Consider the following 19,971-nt stretch of genomic DNA (forward strand, 5'->3'; position numbering starts at 1 on the left):
GAGCGCTAGCGCTGCGTTTACGAATCTAGCGCCACCAAGCGGCATAAAAGGTCAAGGTTAGTCTTTGCGTATCATCTGCTAAAAACTTAATGATCACCGTCCGACTTTGCAAAACTTTGAGGTAGGGGAACAGCGTTTATGTCTTTTTCAGTAGTTGTAGAGGGGGTTAGTTTGTTCATCTTCCTGTGAATATTCTTGACTCGGCCGTATAACTTTGTCAATCACAATTAGGCCTAACGTTTGGTGGTTTATTTGGCCTACCATCATGATGAAGGATACCGGACAATTCGACCGTTTGCCAGCTCGACTTCGGACAACTCGACCTTTGAGACAACTTGACCGTTTGCCAAGTCGTCCGTCAGGACAACTCAACTTTGACAGAGAGACAACTCGACCAGTGAGATCTCTTCACATAATACTGCTGTTTTCCCAGTTCAAGATAGTGAAATTATTCGGTCAGATTGCAACTCTACAAAAATCCTCGAATTCCAGTGAAATGTGGTCACCGTCCACCTTGTGTGATACTAGAGACACCACAGTTACCACCAAATCAGTTTCAAATTTTAAACTTTTAATTCGGACGTACAGGATCGATGAAAGTAGTGACACGTTTTTCTCATTCTTGATCAGTTTCCGGAAAAGCAAGCACACAAGGGGCAAATCAATTTTCAGCCAGAACCATTGTAAAAAGCTTATGTTCTAATGAAAATTTCTCAGTTTGGAAAAACTTGGTTCATAAATATGTGTAAGAACTCCAATGAATTAAAAAATTGGATCTTGTGTACATAAATTTCGACTCAACTTTTTCAGCTGCACAGTGCAGGCAATCAACAATACTACATGTATCTCGTACTGCACAGTTGAAGTACGTCCATAGAGTCGGATATAATATCCAACTCTATGCATACGTCACGTACATTTCTGCAACGACTGTATAGTGAGATGAGTTTGCAAAGTATATTGCGTGCATGCACTTAATGCGTGATCCAAAACTAGGAAACATTATGCGTTCAGCTTTCAGCCAGTTTTATTCAAACGCAATTTTGAAAGTCATTTTGATTAAACAGACATTAGATGCAAAAGTTTATATGACTGTTGAGTATGAAAAAAATATTTGGGGTCACTCATAGTGAGTGACATAATCGCCCATAACTATGCGTATTTTTTTCCCGCAACCCGCCAAAATGTCAAATTGCAAATCAGAATTCTGGCCAAAATTTCTTTATAGAAATTTTCCGAGATCAAGTTTTGTTCAACAAGAAGATTACATTTCACTTTTTAACCAGAATCTGTCTGAGAGTGTAGAACTGAAGGACAACACCAAGGAGGTACATGTAGGTTTTTATTTCAAGAGATCCAGAACTAGGAAAATGACTGTAATACATATATAGGCCTACGGGCCATTATACGTGCAGTGCGGGTGCAAGATCTGATCATTTGATTGCACAAAGATTGACTTACTACAGCCACCATTTTTATAATACCTCAGAAATTAGCCTTGTCTATCTACTACATGAAATTCTATCCCATCATTAAGGCATACATGGATTGTAGGTCAACTCGCCCCCTGACCCATTCGTCCCCTGACCAACTCGCCCCCTGGCCAACTCACCCCCCCCCAAGTTTTCCAAACACGTATGGCCGGACCATTCACCATTTAATAAAAAAAAATACAATCAGTCGGAGATGGAATCGGTGATTGGTGCCCGTGAAAATAGGTTCGGGGATTTGCAGCTGGCACTCAAAAGTTGAGAATTATGAAAGTTAAAATGTTTAAAGCTTGGTGGATGTTCACTTTCTGTGGAATTTGGGGTAAAAATACATGTATTTTTTATAGTTCAGTATTATCTTGTGTATGGGCCATGGCGCAGCGTTTCCTGTGTACATGTATGTTCTATGGCACTTTGTGTGCCACGACACCAGCACTCTACCATATTAACTTTGCAGACTATTCTAAATACAAAATGGTATTAGGCATAATGTCCGGCGACGCAAACCTACGGAAGCATCAAGGAGACACGATTTATGACAAAGGGGTAAGTCATAATTATGAGATATTTCTAATAATTATGACTTAGTGCCAAGTGATGTGCCTTTGTGCCAAGTCTAATTAAGACTTAAGACAAAGTCATAATTACAAGATGTAAATCATAATTACAAGATCAATCTCCTAATTAGGACTTAGTGTTAAGTCATAATTACATGGCTTAAACTAAGTCATAATTACAAGATACATCTCACATATTGGTTTTTTTAGATCATATCCCAAATGTGGCACCCGGCGCTCATGTCCCCTCTTTGGCCCCCCCCCTTGGTATATACGCCACTGTTTCTATCTGCCATGATCTGCCCAGCTGCATCCCTTCTGCGGACCTCAGTCACATACCCAAATATTAATGGGACAGAGGGTTCAAAGTTGTTGATCCTGAGGGTATATTGGATGTACAAATAACCCAATCAGACAGTGGACGTGGGAAGCGCTAAGACGTTTGAATAGATACATGTAAGTAATTAGTGGTGATGTCCAAATATCCACCACCATCCCTGAGTCGTTCTTGTCGCATCGTTGGTTAGAACCATTCAGTTTTTTTTACACATTGGGCCGGCAATACTTGCTTGATGTTCCTGAGGGGGTGGGTCGGTCAGGGGGCGAGTCGGCCAGGGAGTGAGTTGGTAAGAGGCGAGTCGGTCAGGAGGCGAGTTGGTAAGGGGGCGAGTTGGTAAGGGGCGAGTCGGTCAGGGGCGAGTTGACCTGACACCCATACATGTACCTACATGTATATTATTTTACACAGTGGCCTCAGCAGAGGATTGGGCTGAGCGGACAGTGTCCCAGTGGACGACTTGTCTCAACGGTCGACTTATCTCTCTCTTTACGCACGTACGGTCGAGTTGTCTCTACGTTCGAGTTGTCTCAGTGGTTGAGTTATCCAAAGTGGAGTTGGCAAACGGTCGAGTTGTCCAGATCCCATGATGAGTACCATATTAACCAAGAGAACTCGAAAGTCAAATGCGAATGGGTCAACATGTACCCAGGCTAACTTGTACCCCGGTCAGCTCGCACCCCAAAATATGCTCCCAAGTTAACTCATACCCAGGTTGGCTCATACTGGAGTCGACTCGTACCCGGAATAACTCATACCCAGGTTGGCTCATACTGGAGTCAACTCTTACCCGGGTTAACTCATACCCAGGTTGGCTCATACTGAAGTCGACTCGTACCCGGGTTAACTCATACCCAGGTTGACTCATACTGGAGTCGACTCGTACCCGGGTTAACTCATACCCAGGTTGACTCATACTGGAGTCGACCCGTACCCGGGTTAACTCATACCCAGGTTGACTCATACTGGAGTCGACTCGTACCCGGGTTAACTCATACCCAGGTTGACTCATACTGGAGTCGACCCGTACCCGGGTTAACTCATACCCAGGTTGACTCATACTGGAGTCGACCCGTACCCGGGTTAACTCATACCCAGGTTGGCTCATACTGGAGTCGACTCGTACCCGGGTTAACTCATACCCAGGTTGACTCATACTGGAGTCGACTTGTACTCCCCAGGCCCAGTAGGCAGAGAATTTGCCGAGCATAATATGGATTTTGATGCTCGCATTTATTGAATGCAAGCGTATACATAAAGTTCCTTTAACCTGTCGGATTTCGTTGAAAAATCCCCACCGTGTTTAGGAAGTAGGACATAAATGGCTGCTGACTGCAGCACCCCCGAACACAGATGTTCTGCAGATCGCATGTCAAGTCCTTCTCCAGTCAACGTCTTTGTCCCTTTTTTATGCATTGTATGGCTCGTTTAATTTGTATTAATAAAATCAGTGAATACACCCTGATTGAATGTGTACAGGTGTACATGTGTGTTTGAGGTTAGCATCTTTGGCACTTTTGCTTTGGGACTTCCAAATGATCTTGCTACCACCTCTTGTTAGTTGTTTTGAAATACGCCCCGTTGTTGATGACGCCTTTAAAAAAGTCAAACGCTGATTGGAATGAATGCTTTAGTCGGTTCTGTTCGGGAAGAGGGAATGTTGATCAGTTAAGCAACATGATGGATCGCAATCATTTACCATGAGAAATGTCTCAAAATGATCTTGCCATGTTCAACATGCTCTTTCATGCTACTTGGGAGTTTCACCATGATATAAGATGAATAAATGTCCCTAGCATCTAACATCGTCCAAAAAGTGAGAAAAACAGGAAAAAGAGAAAGAAAAATGATAATCCATTTAGGGGAGACAACTTATCATAATCAGTTTGGGGTAAAAAAGGAAGAAAACAATCGTAATCTGGGTCACAAATGCGTGTGTTTTCATCGAGGGTATGATTTGACCGAGGTACGAGTTGGCCAGGGTAGGAGTTGACCAGGGTACGAGTTGACCAGGGTAGGAGTTGACCAGGGTAGGAGTTGACCAGGGTACGAGTTGACCGAGGTAGGGGTTGACCAGGGTACGAGTTGACCGAGGTACGAGTTGACCAGGGTACAAGCTGCGCGACCATCCTTGCTGCGTGACTTGTAGGCTGATACCATCAGGACACGTGATATGTGCTGCGATGTATACATGTAGCTGTGACAGATTACAAGATCTTAGAAATCCCCACCTCCAAAAATGGTTGAACCAAAAGTGTGGAGCAAGCTTGGCCGTTAGAATGGACAGCATCCACATTGCCTTGACTGCCTGCTATTTTAACCCTCAAAGAGCCAGGGCTTTTTACCCATCTCACAGCGGATACTTGAAAGTTGGGATACGTGTGAAGACACTCATCGTTCTACATGTACTGTAACTCTGAAGATTGAACTCAATTAGATGTACATGTATGTATGTATGGTTTTGTTGTTACGGTCATTTGAAGTTCAAGGCTACATGTACATATGCATGCCAGCCCAAGTGCACTGAGCACCACAGTGAAAACAGTATACAGTTTTGGCTGACCTGCCTCAGAAAAATGTCCGCTACTCAATAATGATACAATGTAAACGTATGTTTGATTTTCCTAAAATTTGTGTCAATAACCGCAAAGAGTTACTCTAAAAACTCCTAATGGCTCAGCTCCTGAAAAAAATGCACTGTAGTAATGTCAGAAAAAATGTTGTGGGGGCACGATTCCCCCCCCACGGCTCATTTTGGGTTAAGTTGTTGGGCATATCCTGCTGAAATGTTAACTCCAGTAATTCATAATGCTCAATAAATCTCAAAATGTGCAGTTTTGGATTTCATGAGCATTAGGGCGTGAGTTACTTGAGCTACAGTGTATGGAGTTTGCAGAATTGTTTGTCACAATGGGGAAGAGGTCAACTTGTATGCATACTAACTCATACTCCGACCAACTCGTTTTCGGATTGGTCAACTCCTACGCTGACCGATTTGTATGCAAGCCAACTCATACACAAGTCAATTCATACTCTGACCAACTCGTACACCAACTAACTCATCATGAGAAAGAGATTTATTGACAAATACGTGTACTTTCAAAATGTACTGTGATGTGCATGTACTTGAGGGACATTTGTTTCTTTAATGGCTGATTAAAATCCTACATCATGTTTATCAGAGACTTGTTGAGAAGCAGTTTCAAGATGTCATGTACATGTACAGTCGTTTTCCTAGTTCTAGATTCATAATGTTCTTGAATAGTTGAAATGAAAACCTACATTCTTTGGAATGACATCCTTAGATGAGTTCTGCTTGAAAGGTGAAATGCAAGCTTCTTGTTGAACAATTCTGTTCTCAGAAAAGTTCTAGAAAAGACATTTTGGACAGGTTTTCATTTTACTCTAACTCACTACGTACATGTTTTTTACTTGTTCATACTCAGTAGTCATTTCTAATGTACATTTAATCAAAATGACTTGAAGATTTTCAGTTTGTTTCAAAATTGGCTGAAATATTTGTCCCAAGTCCCTGATCGCACATTGAGTGCACGCACACAAATTTACGTAGTGAAATCCCAGAGTAGATGTATGTGATGTAATAGGTTTGGCGACTGTGTGGCATGGGGGACGGTATTGTCTGAAAAAGTAGGCATAAAATACCTGCAATTTAAGTTCTATTCTGTAATTCATTCTAATTCTGATATATGGATGAACATATGGATGTCTGTGGCCACAAGATCCCACCGATCTCAAGTTTCAGCTGGCTACTGATTTCATCCCGGCGGACTTCTTAGTCAAGGACATCATCGTCAGTGAAGAAAAACACGTGCTCTTCATAATCCCAGAACGAACCACCATCTTTGATCAAGCCAAGACTTGGTACATGTATATTGATGGGACTTTTAAGGTTGTCCACAAGCCATTCACGCAGCTGCTGAGTGTCCATGCCTTTGTGAAATCAGAACATGGACTACAAAAGCAAGTCCCCTTGGCACTTTGCCTGCCCGCTGCACCAAAAAAGACTCTCAGAAAGTTCTGCAGGCCTTGAAGAAGAGTCTGCCATCGAGAGAAGGCAATGTCCAGCACTTGGTGCTGGATTTTGAGTCTGTACTGTGGTTGGCATTTTGAGCTATTTTCCCTGATTGTCACATCCAAGGGTTCTTGTACCAGTGGACCCAAGCAATCTGGAGAAAGTACCAGTGCTTCAGCTTAGCGGTCCCTTACACATAAGATCCTGCCTTGCTACACGTCATCCAGAAGCTGAAGGCTCTTCCTTTCCTACAACATGAACATATCCAGCCCTCCGTCATCAGGCTCAAGAACAAAGTCAGCGAACCCCTCCTGAGGCAGCTGTTCGAGTACATACAAGATTCCTGGATCGACAGCAACATTTAGCCACCAAAGCACAGGTCAGTCTTCACCCGTAGCAGCATAGGGTAGCACCACAGGCTGAATGTCAAGGTTGGAAGATCTGGATTGCATCTATACCAGATTAACTTCTACATGTACAGTACATGTACACGCAGAAGCCAAGCTAATCAGCGTCCTGATGGTTATCATCAGAGAATCCAAGATGTGCTACAACCAGCGGAAGAGTGCCAGGCACATGCAGGGGCATGTATTCCAGCTATGAGCAAGTTACGTGAATGGAAGCTATTAGGATTTCTGTCTGCTTGCAGCCATATGCGCGGTCCAGCCATTTGAAGATACAACCCAAGATCATAAACCCCCAAACGGCTCTTTTCAAAGCCATACATTTTCAAAGGAGATATGTCCTTTTCTTTTTGGAGCCATACTCTCCCCTCCCCCCTCCCAAAAAAAGAAATTTTATTTTAGGAAATAAAAAATGATGCTGCTAGTTGAAATAATACCACCAAAAGATTTCTAGAAAACAATTTTAAAAAAACATTTTTTTACATTTTCTCTGAAATTCTGACTTCAAATATCCTGCACATCAAAAAATCTTTCAGTCTCAATTTTTTTGGTATATTTGCAGAAAACCGAACTTATTCCTAGTACATGATTGTGTTTGCATGAACTACATGCAACTACACGGTATTTAAGTTTGTTGGCGTACAAGTTGTTTGGCATATGAGTTGGTACCGGGGCAGGTGTACGAGTTGACTAGCGTTCCTGCATTGGGCCCCTAGCAGTAGCATATCCAGTGTGGGGGACAGACATGTTGCCATTTTTTGAAGGAATCGGATGGACTAACTTCTGAAAGCTACTTCCACCTTCCTTTAAGGGGAGGGTAAGGAATAGATGTATTTTTGCGTTGGGAGATGTTAATTTTATATAACAGGTTTTGCCCTTACCCAACGTATATTAATAAGCACTGTATGCTCAGTGCTTGTCCGAGAGCTTGCGAAAAAAACCTCACAAGCTTATTCGGGTACGTTGGGTAAGGGCAAAACCTGTTATATAAAATTAACATCTCCCAACGCAAAAATACATCTTGAAAATAGTTCGCGGTACCCGCTGCTTCATTTGACTCGGACCGGCCAGCCGACCCCGGCAAGCTCGGTGGTCGAGTGGTTAAGACATCTGCACTAGTAAGCACGAGGTCGTGGGTTCGAGTCCCACCCGAGTAAGCTTGTGAGGTTTTTTTTTCGCAAGCTCTCGGACAAGCACTGAGCATACAGTGCTTATTAATATACGTTGGGTAAGGGCAAAACCTGTTATATAAAATTAACATCTCCCAACGCAAAAATACATCTTGAAAATAGGTCGCGGTACCCGCTGCTTCATTTGACTCGGACCGGCCAGCCGACCCCGGCAAGCTCGGTGGTCGAGTGGTTAAGACATCTGCACTAGTAAGCACGAGGTCGTGGGTTCGAGTCCCACCCGAGTAAGCTTGTGAGGTTTTTTCGCAAGCTCTTGGACAAGCACTGAGCATACAGTGCTTATTAATATACGTTGGGTAAGGGCAAAACCTGTTATATAAAATTAACATCTCCCAACGCAAAAATACATCTTGAAAATAGTTCGCGGTACCCGCTGCTTCATTTGACTCGGACCGGCCAGCCGACCCCGGCAAGCTCGGTGGTCGAGTGGTTAAGACATCTGCACTAGTAAGCAGGAGGTCGTGGGTTCGAGTCCCACCCGAGTAAGCTTGTGAGGTTTTTTTCGCAAGCTCTTGGACAAGCACTGAGCATACAGTGCTTATTAATATACGTTGGGTAAGGGCGAAACCTGTTATATAAAATTAACATCTCCCAACACAAAAATACATCTTGAAAATACATGTATCTCATTAATTATTCCCAAGAAAGTGTTTGAAAACAATTGGAGGCCCCAAACGAATGTTCTGGTTCCATCTTATTCCTCCATGGCTTTGTCATTGTATCTGGAAGGTTTGTTCCCTGAGGCCTTCAGGCACAGAATTGTAGGAGCCACTTCAAGGTACCTGTACCTGTAGAAGTAGCCCTCCTATAATGCATGTGCTTAATAGAGTGAACCGGTACCAAGATGCATACTTGTACAAAATGTTGGAAGTTTTCCCCTTTCCCCCAAGTACATTTACATTTATGCCGTATGAAGCCTCATGCAACCTCTTTCCCAGTATAAACATGACACTGAATTAACGGTGTTTCTTGTTAATCTCTTTTGAGCTTTCTTTGGAGTTTTGTGACATGCATAAAGCCCTGAGTTAACAAAAATTTGTAACAATTTTTTTTACATCAATCACCGTTTGACATGTAGTTACCCATGCATGTGTTATACAGTGGACAGTTATGTAAGGCATTATACCCCCCCTCTGCTGTACACAGAGTATAAATGACCCTCCTTTTCCCTTTCTGCACTGCGTACATATCATATGAATGGCCACTCCCCCCTCCCCTTGTAAGTACATCTGGATTTTTATGATGTGTTTTCAACATTGCATTTACCAGATCTGGCACCCTAAGCTTGCCTTCCATGTTCAGTTTAGTCCTAGAATCTATTTTATAGCTCATTTTTCTAGACTTCTAAACTAAGCATACCAAATGAGCACAATTCACCAAGTTTCTTGTTCCCCCCCCCAGTTACAGGTGTAACCATGTCTGCAGCATCTATGGTAGGTCGCATCATCCTTGTGACCGGAGCCTCGGATGGCATTGGTAAACACACAGCCTTGAAGCTGGCTCAGATGGGTGCCACGGTACTCATGCATGGCCGGAATACAGAGAAGATTCACCATGCCAAGAGGGAGATCGCTGAGAAGACAGGTAACAAGACTTTAGAGGTCTACACTGCAGACTTGGCCTCCCTCAGGGAGGTCCATCATCTGTCTGAGGACATTCACAGCAAGTACAGCCGCTTGGACGTCCTCATTAACAATGCTGGTGTGTACATGCTCAACAGGGAGGAATCCAAGGACGGCTACGAAATGACATTTGCTGTCAATGTCCTTGCACCATTTCTGTTGACATCTCTCCTTTTGGACCTTTTGAAGGCTGGCAAGTCCAGCCGTATCGTCCATGTCAGCTCTATCTCACATCTCAATTGCAACAAGGTCAACTTGGATGACCTGAATTCAAAGTTGGATTACCGTGACGGCCGGCCTGCTTATGCCCTTTCCAAAGTGTGTGAGATCATGTACACGTACAAGATGGCAGAGCTTCTACAAGATGCTAACATAACTGTGAACTGCCTGGACCCAGGCACAGTCAACACTAACATGCTTTTGAAAAGTTGGGGTCCAGTCGGGATTCCTGTTGGAGAAGCCAACTTTGTGTACCAAACAGCTGCTGATCCTGCACTGGATGGTGTCACAGGAAGATATTTTGTGGATAACAAGGACACTAAATCCTCTGCCATCTCATATGATAAAACCTTGCAGGACAAAGTTTGGGATATCCTGGTTAAGTTGACAGGAGCCACATTCTAGAGAACAATGCTGCCTTTTCTGGAATAGATAATGTACTTAGCTTTCGAAAGTAATTTTTTAGCGAGACTATAAGGTGGTAGGGATGACATTTAGATAAATATCAGGTAAAAAGTAAAAACCATTGATTACCTCGACCAGTAAATTGAAATATCCTTGAAGTAATTTTTACAGTACTCCATGAAACCTACATGTATGTTTGTACCTTTTCATGTCTGTTTCATTCCGTGTTAATTCACACACCTGCCCTTATTTCACTTAGATTTGCCTAGAAAAATTTATAAAAAGTACCCAATTGAACCAAATGAAGGGAAATCAACTTTCAAGCTGAAATTTGATTTTCCTTTGCTTGGTATACCATGGTGTCTTTATATAAATTTTCCAGACTAATCCGAGTTGAGCCATACCCTCACTTTGTTTGATTTGACACACAGCAATCCATGTAGGAACCTTAGTAATCTTCATCAGAGTAACAGGTGAAGGATTTAGGGCTGTGAGGGGTAATGTTTAATCAACATTAGAAGTAAAGTCACTAGTGCAAGAACGTCACTGGTATAACTTACTCAGTTGAACAGAATGCCCAGGCAAGACACCAGTGCCTCATGTACATGTAGTTTATATTAGATTAGTTTTAAAGAATCTTGATCACTGTCTTTGACATTAGGCAGTGTGTAATCTGTCACAATTTGTGTGAAGATTATTGTTTGGGCATTCAGGAGGCTTTGAGTTTAAAGAGGCTAGCTAGCAAGCCGTTGGTTTGCTTTGTGAAGGAGAGTGCCAGCACTATATTTGTTTAGAGAGAGAACATTTATAAATCATATTTTTTCACTTCAGTGCATAGTTTTCACACATCGATGTCTGCAAATTTTAAACATTTGAATGCAGTCATTCATTAATGAATGTACAATAATATATTCAATTAATATGTAACTTGCAGGGATGATACATCAATATGATATTTGAAAAGAAATCACCATGTTAATACAAATTGGGTTAAATGGCAACAGCTGGGCATCAGGTGAAGCAAAGACGCTTTTATACCCAAACCAAAGGACAGTGAAGCATACCGGTACTACCAAGGCACTGTAACATGCATTGCTGGACACACAAAACAGAACAGAAATATAAAGTGGTAAGAACAAGGCCTGATTAGTAGTTTACCAATAGCACCTTGATTTATGAATAAGTAGTAAGCTGAGGTATCAATGTTTTATTTTTTTGCACATTTAAGAGAACAATTTGATATACATGTACTTCAGTTAACAAGAATCGTCTGAAAATAATGGTCAGTTCTTACATTGGAGGAATTTGCAGGACTAAGAAGTTATAGAAAAGTATAATGAGTTCATTGTACTTGTGGGGACATTCCCCTTGTAATTTGAATACAAATGATGATGTTTATTTCCTTCATAGTGGAGGATTTCAGGTGAACTTTTGTGATGCAAAATAATTATACAAGTGATGGAAAACGCAAAGCATACTGAACCTTCATTCTGTACTGTAAATTGAAAGAAATTGCCCTAATAGAAAAGAAAATATAACACGACTATGACTAAATTTTCAGGAACAACTCGTACATGTAGATTAAATTTGTCTAGTGATTAAATACAAACTCATAGAGCCGAACAAAAGTTTACATTGTGTCGGATATGAAGTACTTTTCAGGGGATGTGAGTTCTACTTCAGTATCTTTCAAAGCTTTCATCAGAAATATGACATTTTCATTTTTTTTCTTCATTGGAAAGTATGCATAGTACTCAAAGTATGCAACTGGTTCGTGCTCCCGAGCTAGTGTTTACAGAGAGGGAATAAAGCGGCTACTTTTTTTAATCCAAAAGGCGTGAATTTAAAACAATACCGGAGGATGGCGCACCCGAAGTGGTAATTGAATGTGTTGACGAATGGGGCTTTGGAGCAGGATTTATTTGACATAGTTAGCATACAGCGTTTTCATCCGTGCAGCGTGTAAAGATTAAGACTGCATTCAGTTCCAATACAGATAAAAAGATGTGAACGCCCAATCTGAAAGCGGATGCATTCACATTGATACTGTAAAGTGTTTGTTCAGATCGATTATTCCGTAATCTGACAAAAATGCAACAAAATTGACTTAGTCTTCGACTCGTTTAAATGCAGTGACCTTATCGACTATCTTCAGTAAATTTGCAATGGTAAGATTTGTAGTGCACAGTTTTCATCCAGTCAATTTGACCCGTTACATCTTTATGTTTCATCTTTCTTTCATAACCATAATATGAAAAGGGCGTTTGGTAATTAAGGCTTTCCCACAAACCAATATTTCTGTTTCTACTTCCAAACTATAGCGCAGGCTTTTCTGCCGTTCATCGGCCATTATAATTATTACGTGAGGTCATATAAAAATTGCAGGTTAAATACTGTGGAGCCTTTACATCGAAGGGTTCGTCAGTTTTTGCCCGTCCAAGAAACTCTGATATACCAAATATTTAACCTGATGACGTCACCTTTTCCAAGCTAAATTTTGTTGACAATGTACGTTTAGATCTTTAACTGTGTCACACAATAATTTTACCATAAAGTTATTGACTTCCTAAATTAGCTTTCAAGTTCGTGTTTATCTGATATTGACCTTCGATCCGACACCCGTCTTTATTGCAGTATACAGCAATTTTTAGCAGGAGTATCTCTAAACGTGCCAAGTATTTTTCCCATCCCGAAAAAGAGATACATGCACATGTAACCGTATCTCTATGAAATGTTCCAACACAAGAGACATCTCTCTCCGAATGGGGTATCTGTCGGGATACTTTACACGCCGTTGGTGAGCGACTTTTTCTTGCTATGTGGACTGCTCAGTTTGGATATTACACATGCACGCTTATGTATCATGAGCAGAGATCCCGGAAGATGGGGATGTGTCCCCCGTTGACCTGGGGTGATTACCAAGATAATCATTGCCTCATAATTGTCCAGTCACTGACCTTATGCACACCCTTACGTCTTTCCTGGACCCTGCGCCGTGTTAGTCACGCTCCGCACAAGGATGACCTTTCAGAAACCCTCCCCCCATGTGATGAAATATGTGCCTGTGCTATAGTATGCATGGGCAAGATCAAGTGTTCTGATGAAGTTCACATTTTTCTTCCAGTTCAGGAATATGTGTCCACGCTGGTAATTTCATGACGTGACAGGTTACAATAGCCAAATATCCACGTATTCAACATTTCAGGATCGGGGGAGGGGGCGGGACAATGCCCCCCACCCTAAATTTAGTTACCTATTTAACACAGTGAGAGAAATGTGATTTATGTTTGAATCGTTTCGTTTCCTTCCCTTCCAAACGGGCGTAAAACGAACTTTATCCCCGCCCTTCATATTAGAAAGATGCTAAAAAGGTTACGCAAAGATATTTCCAATTTTCAGCCCCACCATAAGTTTTGCCCGTCCCATCAAAAATTTGGTTCTGGATCTACCCTTGACAATGGAGGAGATATAAAGAAAAAAGAGGATTCGATGATCTTTTGAACAATTGGAAAACAATATAAGGACTTCATCACTTTTCGGATTAAACAGCCGGGATCAAATCACTTGAAAGAAATCATCACAAGGCGAAGGTCAATTGAGTCACATTATAAGAAGCGAAGCTTATCTCGATGAGACTAATCGCACAATGCAGTAAAAGAGAATGGGTTGCAACAGATTGAACCTCGCATTTTTGTTTTGCTTACAAATTAAAGATAAGTGGGGCCACTCTTACAATAGCCCCTAAAACACAATGATGGCCCTCTTTTTTTACACTGTGTGCTTTCCTATTATGGGGACCTTATGGATCGTGTCCACTGTCGGAGGAAAGCACGCATGTAAACAAAGTGTGACGTTATTTACTGACTAACAATTTATTCCCCTGTGCTATGAGCAAGCTTGGTGAGACAGGACTATTTCTATGGCTAAGATTCTCCGTGCTCGGAGCCATATAGAGAGAGAGAGTAGGGCCAACTACATGTACCTGTACTTTCAACCAAAATATGTGTGCAGTACAGCATCACATGCTATTGTGTGTTCATTGTCCATGTGCTCTGATGCATAATCAATTATTTTGAGACACTATGTCGCAACTGGGTCTTTCCGTGTTTACAGTAGTGCGTCATCAACGGTGAAAGGCTAAACATTGTTGACGTGTGATGGCGCGGTTTTGGACCCAATGACAAAAATGCGCATGAGAATTCTTATTTCAAATAAACAACACAGAAAGAATATTTTAGCGTCGGTGCCAGACGACCAGTTGAGGCGCTAGCACGGATGCACGGTGGGGTAGGCCCTACTGTCAGCCCCCGACCTGTTGAAGCGGCGTCCGCGCAGTAGCGTTTTTCTGAATCACATTGTTTTGGGGAGTGTTCATGAGTTTATACCAGACAGGAGTGACGGACTGATAATTAACGGCCAAAAGCCACAAAAACCCAAGTAGAAGACTTCACAGTTTAGACCCGTAAAGGCGGTTAATGTTACAATATTTGAATGCAGAGATAGCGCTGTTTTATCCAGACCACAGCATATCTTCACCACATCTCCCAATTTTCACGTAGTCCAAAGCCAGAGGTGTAACTCCGGGGAAAGGAGTGCAAGGGGGGAAATTGTAGTGAGATGGACACTTTAATAATTTAGAAGCAAAACTGGAAACGGCTTTCAAGTTCACAACTGGCGAACTAACCACGTATTGCAGTATACTATTTTCAAACATTCATCCAATTTGAAAGTATCGTGTGACACTTTGACAAGAACCAAAAACGTGTAGGCCTATACCAACCCCTTGTGCCCCAGCCTTCAAACCTATTCGGGACACGAAATGGGATATGAAATAGCTTTTCACAGCTATAAAGTCTATTCCTCATTCAGAAACACGTCAAGCATTTTCAAATTCAGGTTTGGGCACCCGGCATTTAAGTAAAAAGGGGCGCCCCCAAATAGAATTGATCTCCACGCATTTTATTGCAATAATTTGTGAGAATTTCTGATTCACTCCGTTAGTATTATATGAGAACAAACAAAAAATGGGAAAAGGGAAAATCTCCCTTGAACAAACAACGGCAAAACCCTAGAAACCAAAAAATGGAAAATGGGGGAGGGTGCCTTCTGGTAAGCCCCTCTGGATCCCTTTCTGCTCATATATAATCAAGATTTTTAAAAAATGCCTCCGTCATTAACTTGACGTGGACTTGACATCTGCTAAAAGATAAGCGAATGGAAAGAAGTAGGTTACAAAGAACACAAGTCAATTTTATTCATACAATCAAAGTATATCGGTTGAAGCCGTCTTCACAATCAATTCAGGTACAAAACAAGTGATAGGTGTATTTTTTTACTATTATAATTACGTGATATTTATCTTTAAATTCTATTTTCAAGAACACTTTGACATTTATACAGAGGATGAAACTCCAGACAAGAAATTCCTTTCGAGTATTCTTCCTTTAAAACAACACAACAAAACATCAGCTTACAACTGCTGAATAATTCAAATCAAAGTAGAGATGCTATATTAAATAATACCAAATATTAGTGTTCTGTACAATATAGTTTACATTTACGCGTAATTCAAACTTGGTATTCCCCGATTTTGTACAAAGTACATTGGCATAAACTTGAAAGTTCATTTACGAGGTTGTCATACACAGTGAAATGTCAACAATTACATCATTTGTTTGCAACAATCATTTTCTCTCAGACTTTCTAATTTCCACAATATCATTTAAAGGGATGCGCGTCTTCCAAGGGTGTGACATCAACAAATTCTCACAACACTGGAATTTTTTTTTAAATGATGGTTTGAGTGGAAATATTACATGTTTACCTTTTTATGCTTGAATCTATATCAAGAACCAACTTCATCTTTCTTCACCACACAGACTTGCTCAGTTCAGGAAAGTATTGTGAGGTAAAAGCAAACTGTAACGGCCAACAGGCATTTTCGGTCACCTTCTTGATCAGCACTAACACTTAATTGCTAATCGAAAGTTTTTGGGGGCAGTAAATCTGTTTGGTTCAGCTTAGTGAGAGCAAGTAATGGATTAAAACACTGAATCTGACATTGAACTCAACCAAAAATACTGATTTTCCACACAGTAAATCGTGCTGGTACCAGGAGACTCCTGGTAAAACCTCCTGCTTCATAACTAGTGTTTTATGAAAATGGTTATATGCAAGACTCGTTTTGGTCATTTTTACATGGTTCTTTACACTTATACATAGTAAAATAATAATTAGTTCATAAATAAACTCTGCTCTATTTTCAAGAGGACATGTTGGTAATTGACTAATAAATTCAAACCCGAACCAATGATGATCGCTGTATTACCTAGGCTAAGCAATAAACATTCTAATCTATTATAGTCCTCTTCTGTACAAGAAAATAGTTGCCTATTTGTCTTATATGTATAAAATGTCCCGTTCTTGTAATCATGAAACTTCAATTTTGTAAAATGTTGTAACTAAGTATAGGCCTTGAAGCCATGTACCCTGTGTACTTTACCAGAAATTTTTCAAAATTTAAAAACGGCAAGACTGAAGTCGGAATCTTTTTTTGGGAGGCGGGGCAGGGGGAGGGGTATACCATGCTACAGAAGAGAACTGGGGCATTCAGAACAGATTCAGTCAAGACAGAAGCTCCACAATTGTCTGACAACATATTTTGGAAAAAAATGTCTCAAAATGAGCTGCCCTGGTGGAGACTACTTCGTTTTTCATGATATTTATGGGAGCGGAATTGTTTTAAAAACAAGCAGGGTTTGAATATTTTTAGCAAAGCGGTATATTAATATGTTGTTTTCTATATAGACAGGCAAAAATATTGTCGAGAATCTTCAACCCAACGGTCCTCAATCCTTCACTTACAGGACTGAGGACTGTTAGCATTTAAGGGAAAAAAAGCAGACACCGAGGCCTACAGCAATGTGAGGACACTCGTCAACTTGTGCCAGTCTCTCTTTGTCTACAAAAACCTTTAATTTCTCTCCACTTGCTCATTTCAAAATTTTAACTTCTTGTTTTCCATCAATCTGAAGTCTTACCTAATTTAAGGCAACGTATTTTGTACACGATCAATTTATGTACATCAATTTGTTTGCTGAAACAACATAGAAGCTGTCTGTGGAAGATGACCATGTTTGCATACAAACACAAGGCCAGACTGCAAACATGGTACATTCAAACGAAACTTGGTGCTTGCTCATTGTCTTGATCTGGGTAGTTTCCTTCATACTGACAACCAACCTATGCATAATTACTGGAGATAATAGTACTGAGACAATATGCTAGGAAGTTATTACAAGTATTGGTAATTGAAGATCTTTTCTCTGGACTCTGCAATGCTCTCAAAAATGTTAATTCAAACTACAAGTGCATATACCAGATACTGTCTTCTGAAATGAACAGGCTTCAGTGTTTCATCAGGTTTGACTTCAGAAACTTCATAAGAATTAAATATACCACATAGAAATTCAATAAGTTAATTAGCTTAGTTTCTGGATATTTGTTTCAAACATCTTGGGTAATAACTATTATGTCTATAGAAATGTGTACAAAAGGTCATGCCACCAAAGCTTTCTTAGAATTTAGTCAAAAACTCTGATGCATAGAATGTGAAATGGAATCCTTTGACATAACCGCAATGCTACTACTTGCTGTACACAGATAATCTGGATAGCCATGAGGCAGTGTTTGACATGTAAGTCAAGGATTATATGGACAACTCTTGTATGAAGACCAGCCTAATGTATGTGTCGTTCACTTGCCAACACTGCCCGGCATTCCATTGCCTTTTACAGTTTTTGCAGAGAGTTCACAGGAGTTTTTCTCCATTGTAACAATCTGTTCAGAAATGGTTTCGCTTGCCTAACTGGAGATCATTTTTGGCTATAACCTTTTGCTTGACTCTATGCACTGTCTCTCCAAGTGGAACGGAGAAGGTGCTGAGATGTCCACTGGGCCCTTATCAATTCCCTTAGCTACAAATGCCTCGTGTTTATGTCATGGTGTAAGAGTGTGGACAGCTTTCTGTCTAATTTGTATTGATTATCCTATCCAGTGTCCATTAAGGATCTTGTCTTTCAAGCTCCCAGGTGTAAAGCCAAGGACATCAAGTTTTTCATCAACAAGAGATCCCCTCACAAAAGGAAAATCATGTCTCATTCAGCTGGTGTGAATTAAGGTGTGCTCAGCAAAGTGCTGAAGCCCTCCTAAGAATTTGTCCCTCACACAAGTTCAATTCTCAAGGGCATCAAATTGTTAGCAGTGACTTGCTGGGAGCATAAATCATATGAGAGATTTCAGCAATACTTCAATGCATGTATGTATTTTAACAAATAACCTTTTAACATAACACAACATGCAAATGTTGCAAAATTAAGCAAGACCAGCTTAAGTAAGCTTACCGATGGTTCTAATTTTGCCCATATCACTATGTAACTGTATGCACAGGGAACACATTATTCGTGCAGCATCAAAACTTTTACTGAGAATAGACGCAAAACATGAAATGGTTTCTGCCAGGCATCCATATTTGTCACAGGCCTAAAAATGTTTTTTAAGTCAAGAAACCCAGGAGGGTCAAAATTCAATGCACTCTGAAAGCACTGCCTCTTTGATCTTAAGTGGAACATGCAGAAGTGGTGACGCTGGTTTGATGATTGAATGCAAGAGCATTAAGATGTGCTAGAGTTCACAGGTTCACTGAAGCAATGTCATATTGTACTTTATCTTCCTTCTTTGAAGTGCACAAGGAAAAGTATGTGAAATAAAGGCTTAGTCAGCCTACTTCAAGACAACTGGGTAGGACCCTTCAGTGGGTGAAATCTGGTGGTTCAACTGCTGTGGTCCTTGTGGGATTCTTCGGTGTGTTCAGTTTCTCTAACAAGGGACACTTCTGATTCACCACCTGATGAGCACGGCAAATCGACTGTGGCATTGACATCAGGGGTCAAAGTTGAAGGGTCAGCAGGGTCAGACGGATCCTCAGTCACTTTTCCAGGAAGGTTGTCTCTTACGCCAAGGTCTGAGGGAGTTGGGGTGGGCTGGACTCCATCTTTTCCAGAAGGTGCACTGAGTGTTAAGAAGGAAAAATAGAAGAAAAATTCTTGACATGAGATTAGACATTTCAAGAGCAGGAACTTGTGTTGTTAGTGGGTCAGTAGGTCATGAGGCATGCCCTCATGCAGACCAAACTGTTGGAAAACACACAACTGCAAAGAAATCATCTTGTAAGTCGGGTGCTAACCTGCCCTCTTATGAAAAAAGAATAAAGTTGATACAAATGAAGGTTGCAAGGCAAGGTTCATTAAATCTATTCGAGGTGACCATCATGTGCATTACTGTCATTAAAGCTGAAGTGAAAATAGAAGTGAAAGTTATTGAAACTCTGATCTTCAATGAGGCCATCAGTGATGGAGCCATCTCCTGCACTGCACACATCCAATATTCCGTAACTTCTAATTCATGTGAATGACTCACTCTCATGTTTTTAATCATTATCAGTGGCATTCAGCCACATTTCCCGAGGATTGAATCCGAGTCATTAATGACAAAGCTGAACGTAAGCTGCAGTAAGAATAATGAGAAGCTAGTCTGAGTTTGACATTCAGGATACTAGACTAGCAATTCATGCCGAGAGTTAGGCTCATGTATCCCAACATAAACATACACATGGCTCTGGACACTACTGAGCATTCGCATACAAAATCAAGAGGG

At 41.0% G+C, this 19,971-nt stretch overlaps 2 protein-coding genes across 27 annotated transcripts in view; one reads left to right on the top strand and one right to left on the bottom strand.

The window, feature by feature from the left end:
* The first annotated feature begins 37 nt into the window (after positions 1 to 37).
* On the top strand, positions 38 to 11,885 carry LOC110980596 (retinol dehydrogenase 14-like). 8 transcript variants are annotated; one of them, XM_087143199.1, is made up of 3 exons: positions 75 to 121; positions 232 to 397; positions 9,413 to 11,885. In XM_087143199.1, the coding sequence occupies exon 3, from the start codon at positions 9,427 to 9,429 to the stop codon at positions 10,255 to 10,257; it is 831 nt and encodes a 276-aa protein (XP_086999325.1). In that variant the 5' UTR covers positions 75 to 121; positions 232 to 397; positions 9,413 to 9,426; the 3' UTR covers positions 10,258 to 11,885. The 8 variants fall into 8 exon arrangements, with proteins under 8 accessions (XP_022093124.1, XP_022093125.1, XP_086999325.1 ...); XM_087143203.1 differs by lacking the exon at positions 232 to 397 and adding an exon at positions 1,287 to 1,328 and having other exon boundaries at positions 93 to 121; positions 9,419 to 11,885; XM_022237432.2 differs by lacking the exon at positions 232 to 397 and having other exon boundaries at positions 38 to 121.
* A 3,597-nt stretch (positions 11,886 to 15,482) lies between these two features.
* LOC110980495 (uncharacterized) overlaps positions 15,483 to 19,971 on the bottom strand; it is a 202,728-nt gene continuing 198,239 nt past the window's right edge. For 15 of the 19 annotated variants that reach the window (XM_087146347.1, XM_087146353.1, XM_087146337.1 and 12 more), the window contains one exon: positions 19,186 to 19,326. Coding sequence is in view for 3 of the 19 variants with exons in the window: in XM_087146343.1 (XP_087002469.1) it covers positions 19,089 to 19,326 (238 nt within the window). In the remaining 16 variants the exon portion in view is untranslated. Of the gene's footprint in view, positions 19,327 to 19,971 lie in introns of all 19 variants that reach the window. The other 4 variants (XM_087146364.1, XM_087146359.1, XM_087146343.1 and 1 more) reach the window with 3 other exon arrangements.

Source organism: Acanthaster planci, linkage group LG01 (assembly GCF_054643075.1).
Source record: "Acanthaster planci isolate LZ-2023a linkage group LG01, COTS_SCS, whole genome shotgun sequence".
NCBI lineage: Eukaryota > Metazoa > Echinodermata > Asteroidea > Valvatida > Acanthasteridae > Acanthaster > Acanthaster planci.

Excerpts from the sequence above, each read along its gene's own strand:
- LOC110980596 (XM_087143187.1), top strand. The coding sequence starts at position 5,677 with ATGACATCCTTAGATGAGTTCTGCTTGAAAG. Across the intron at positions 5,708-9,412 it reads AGATGAGTTCTGCTTGAAAG|TTACAGGTGTAACCATGTCT; the intron begins GTGAAATGCAAG and ends TCCCCCCCCCAG.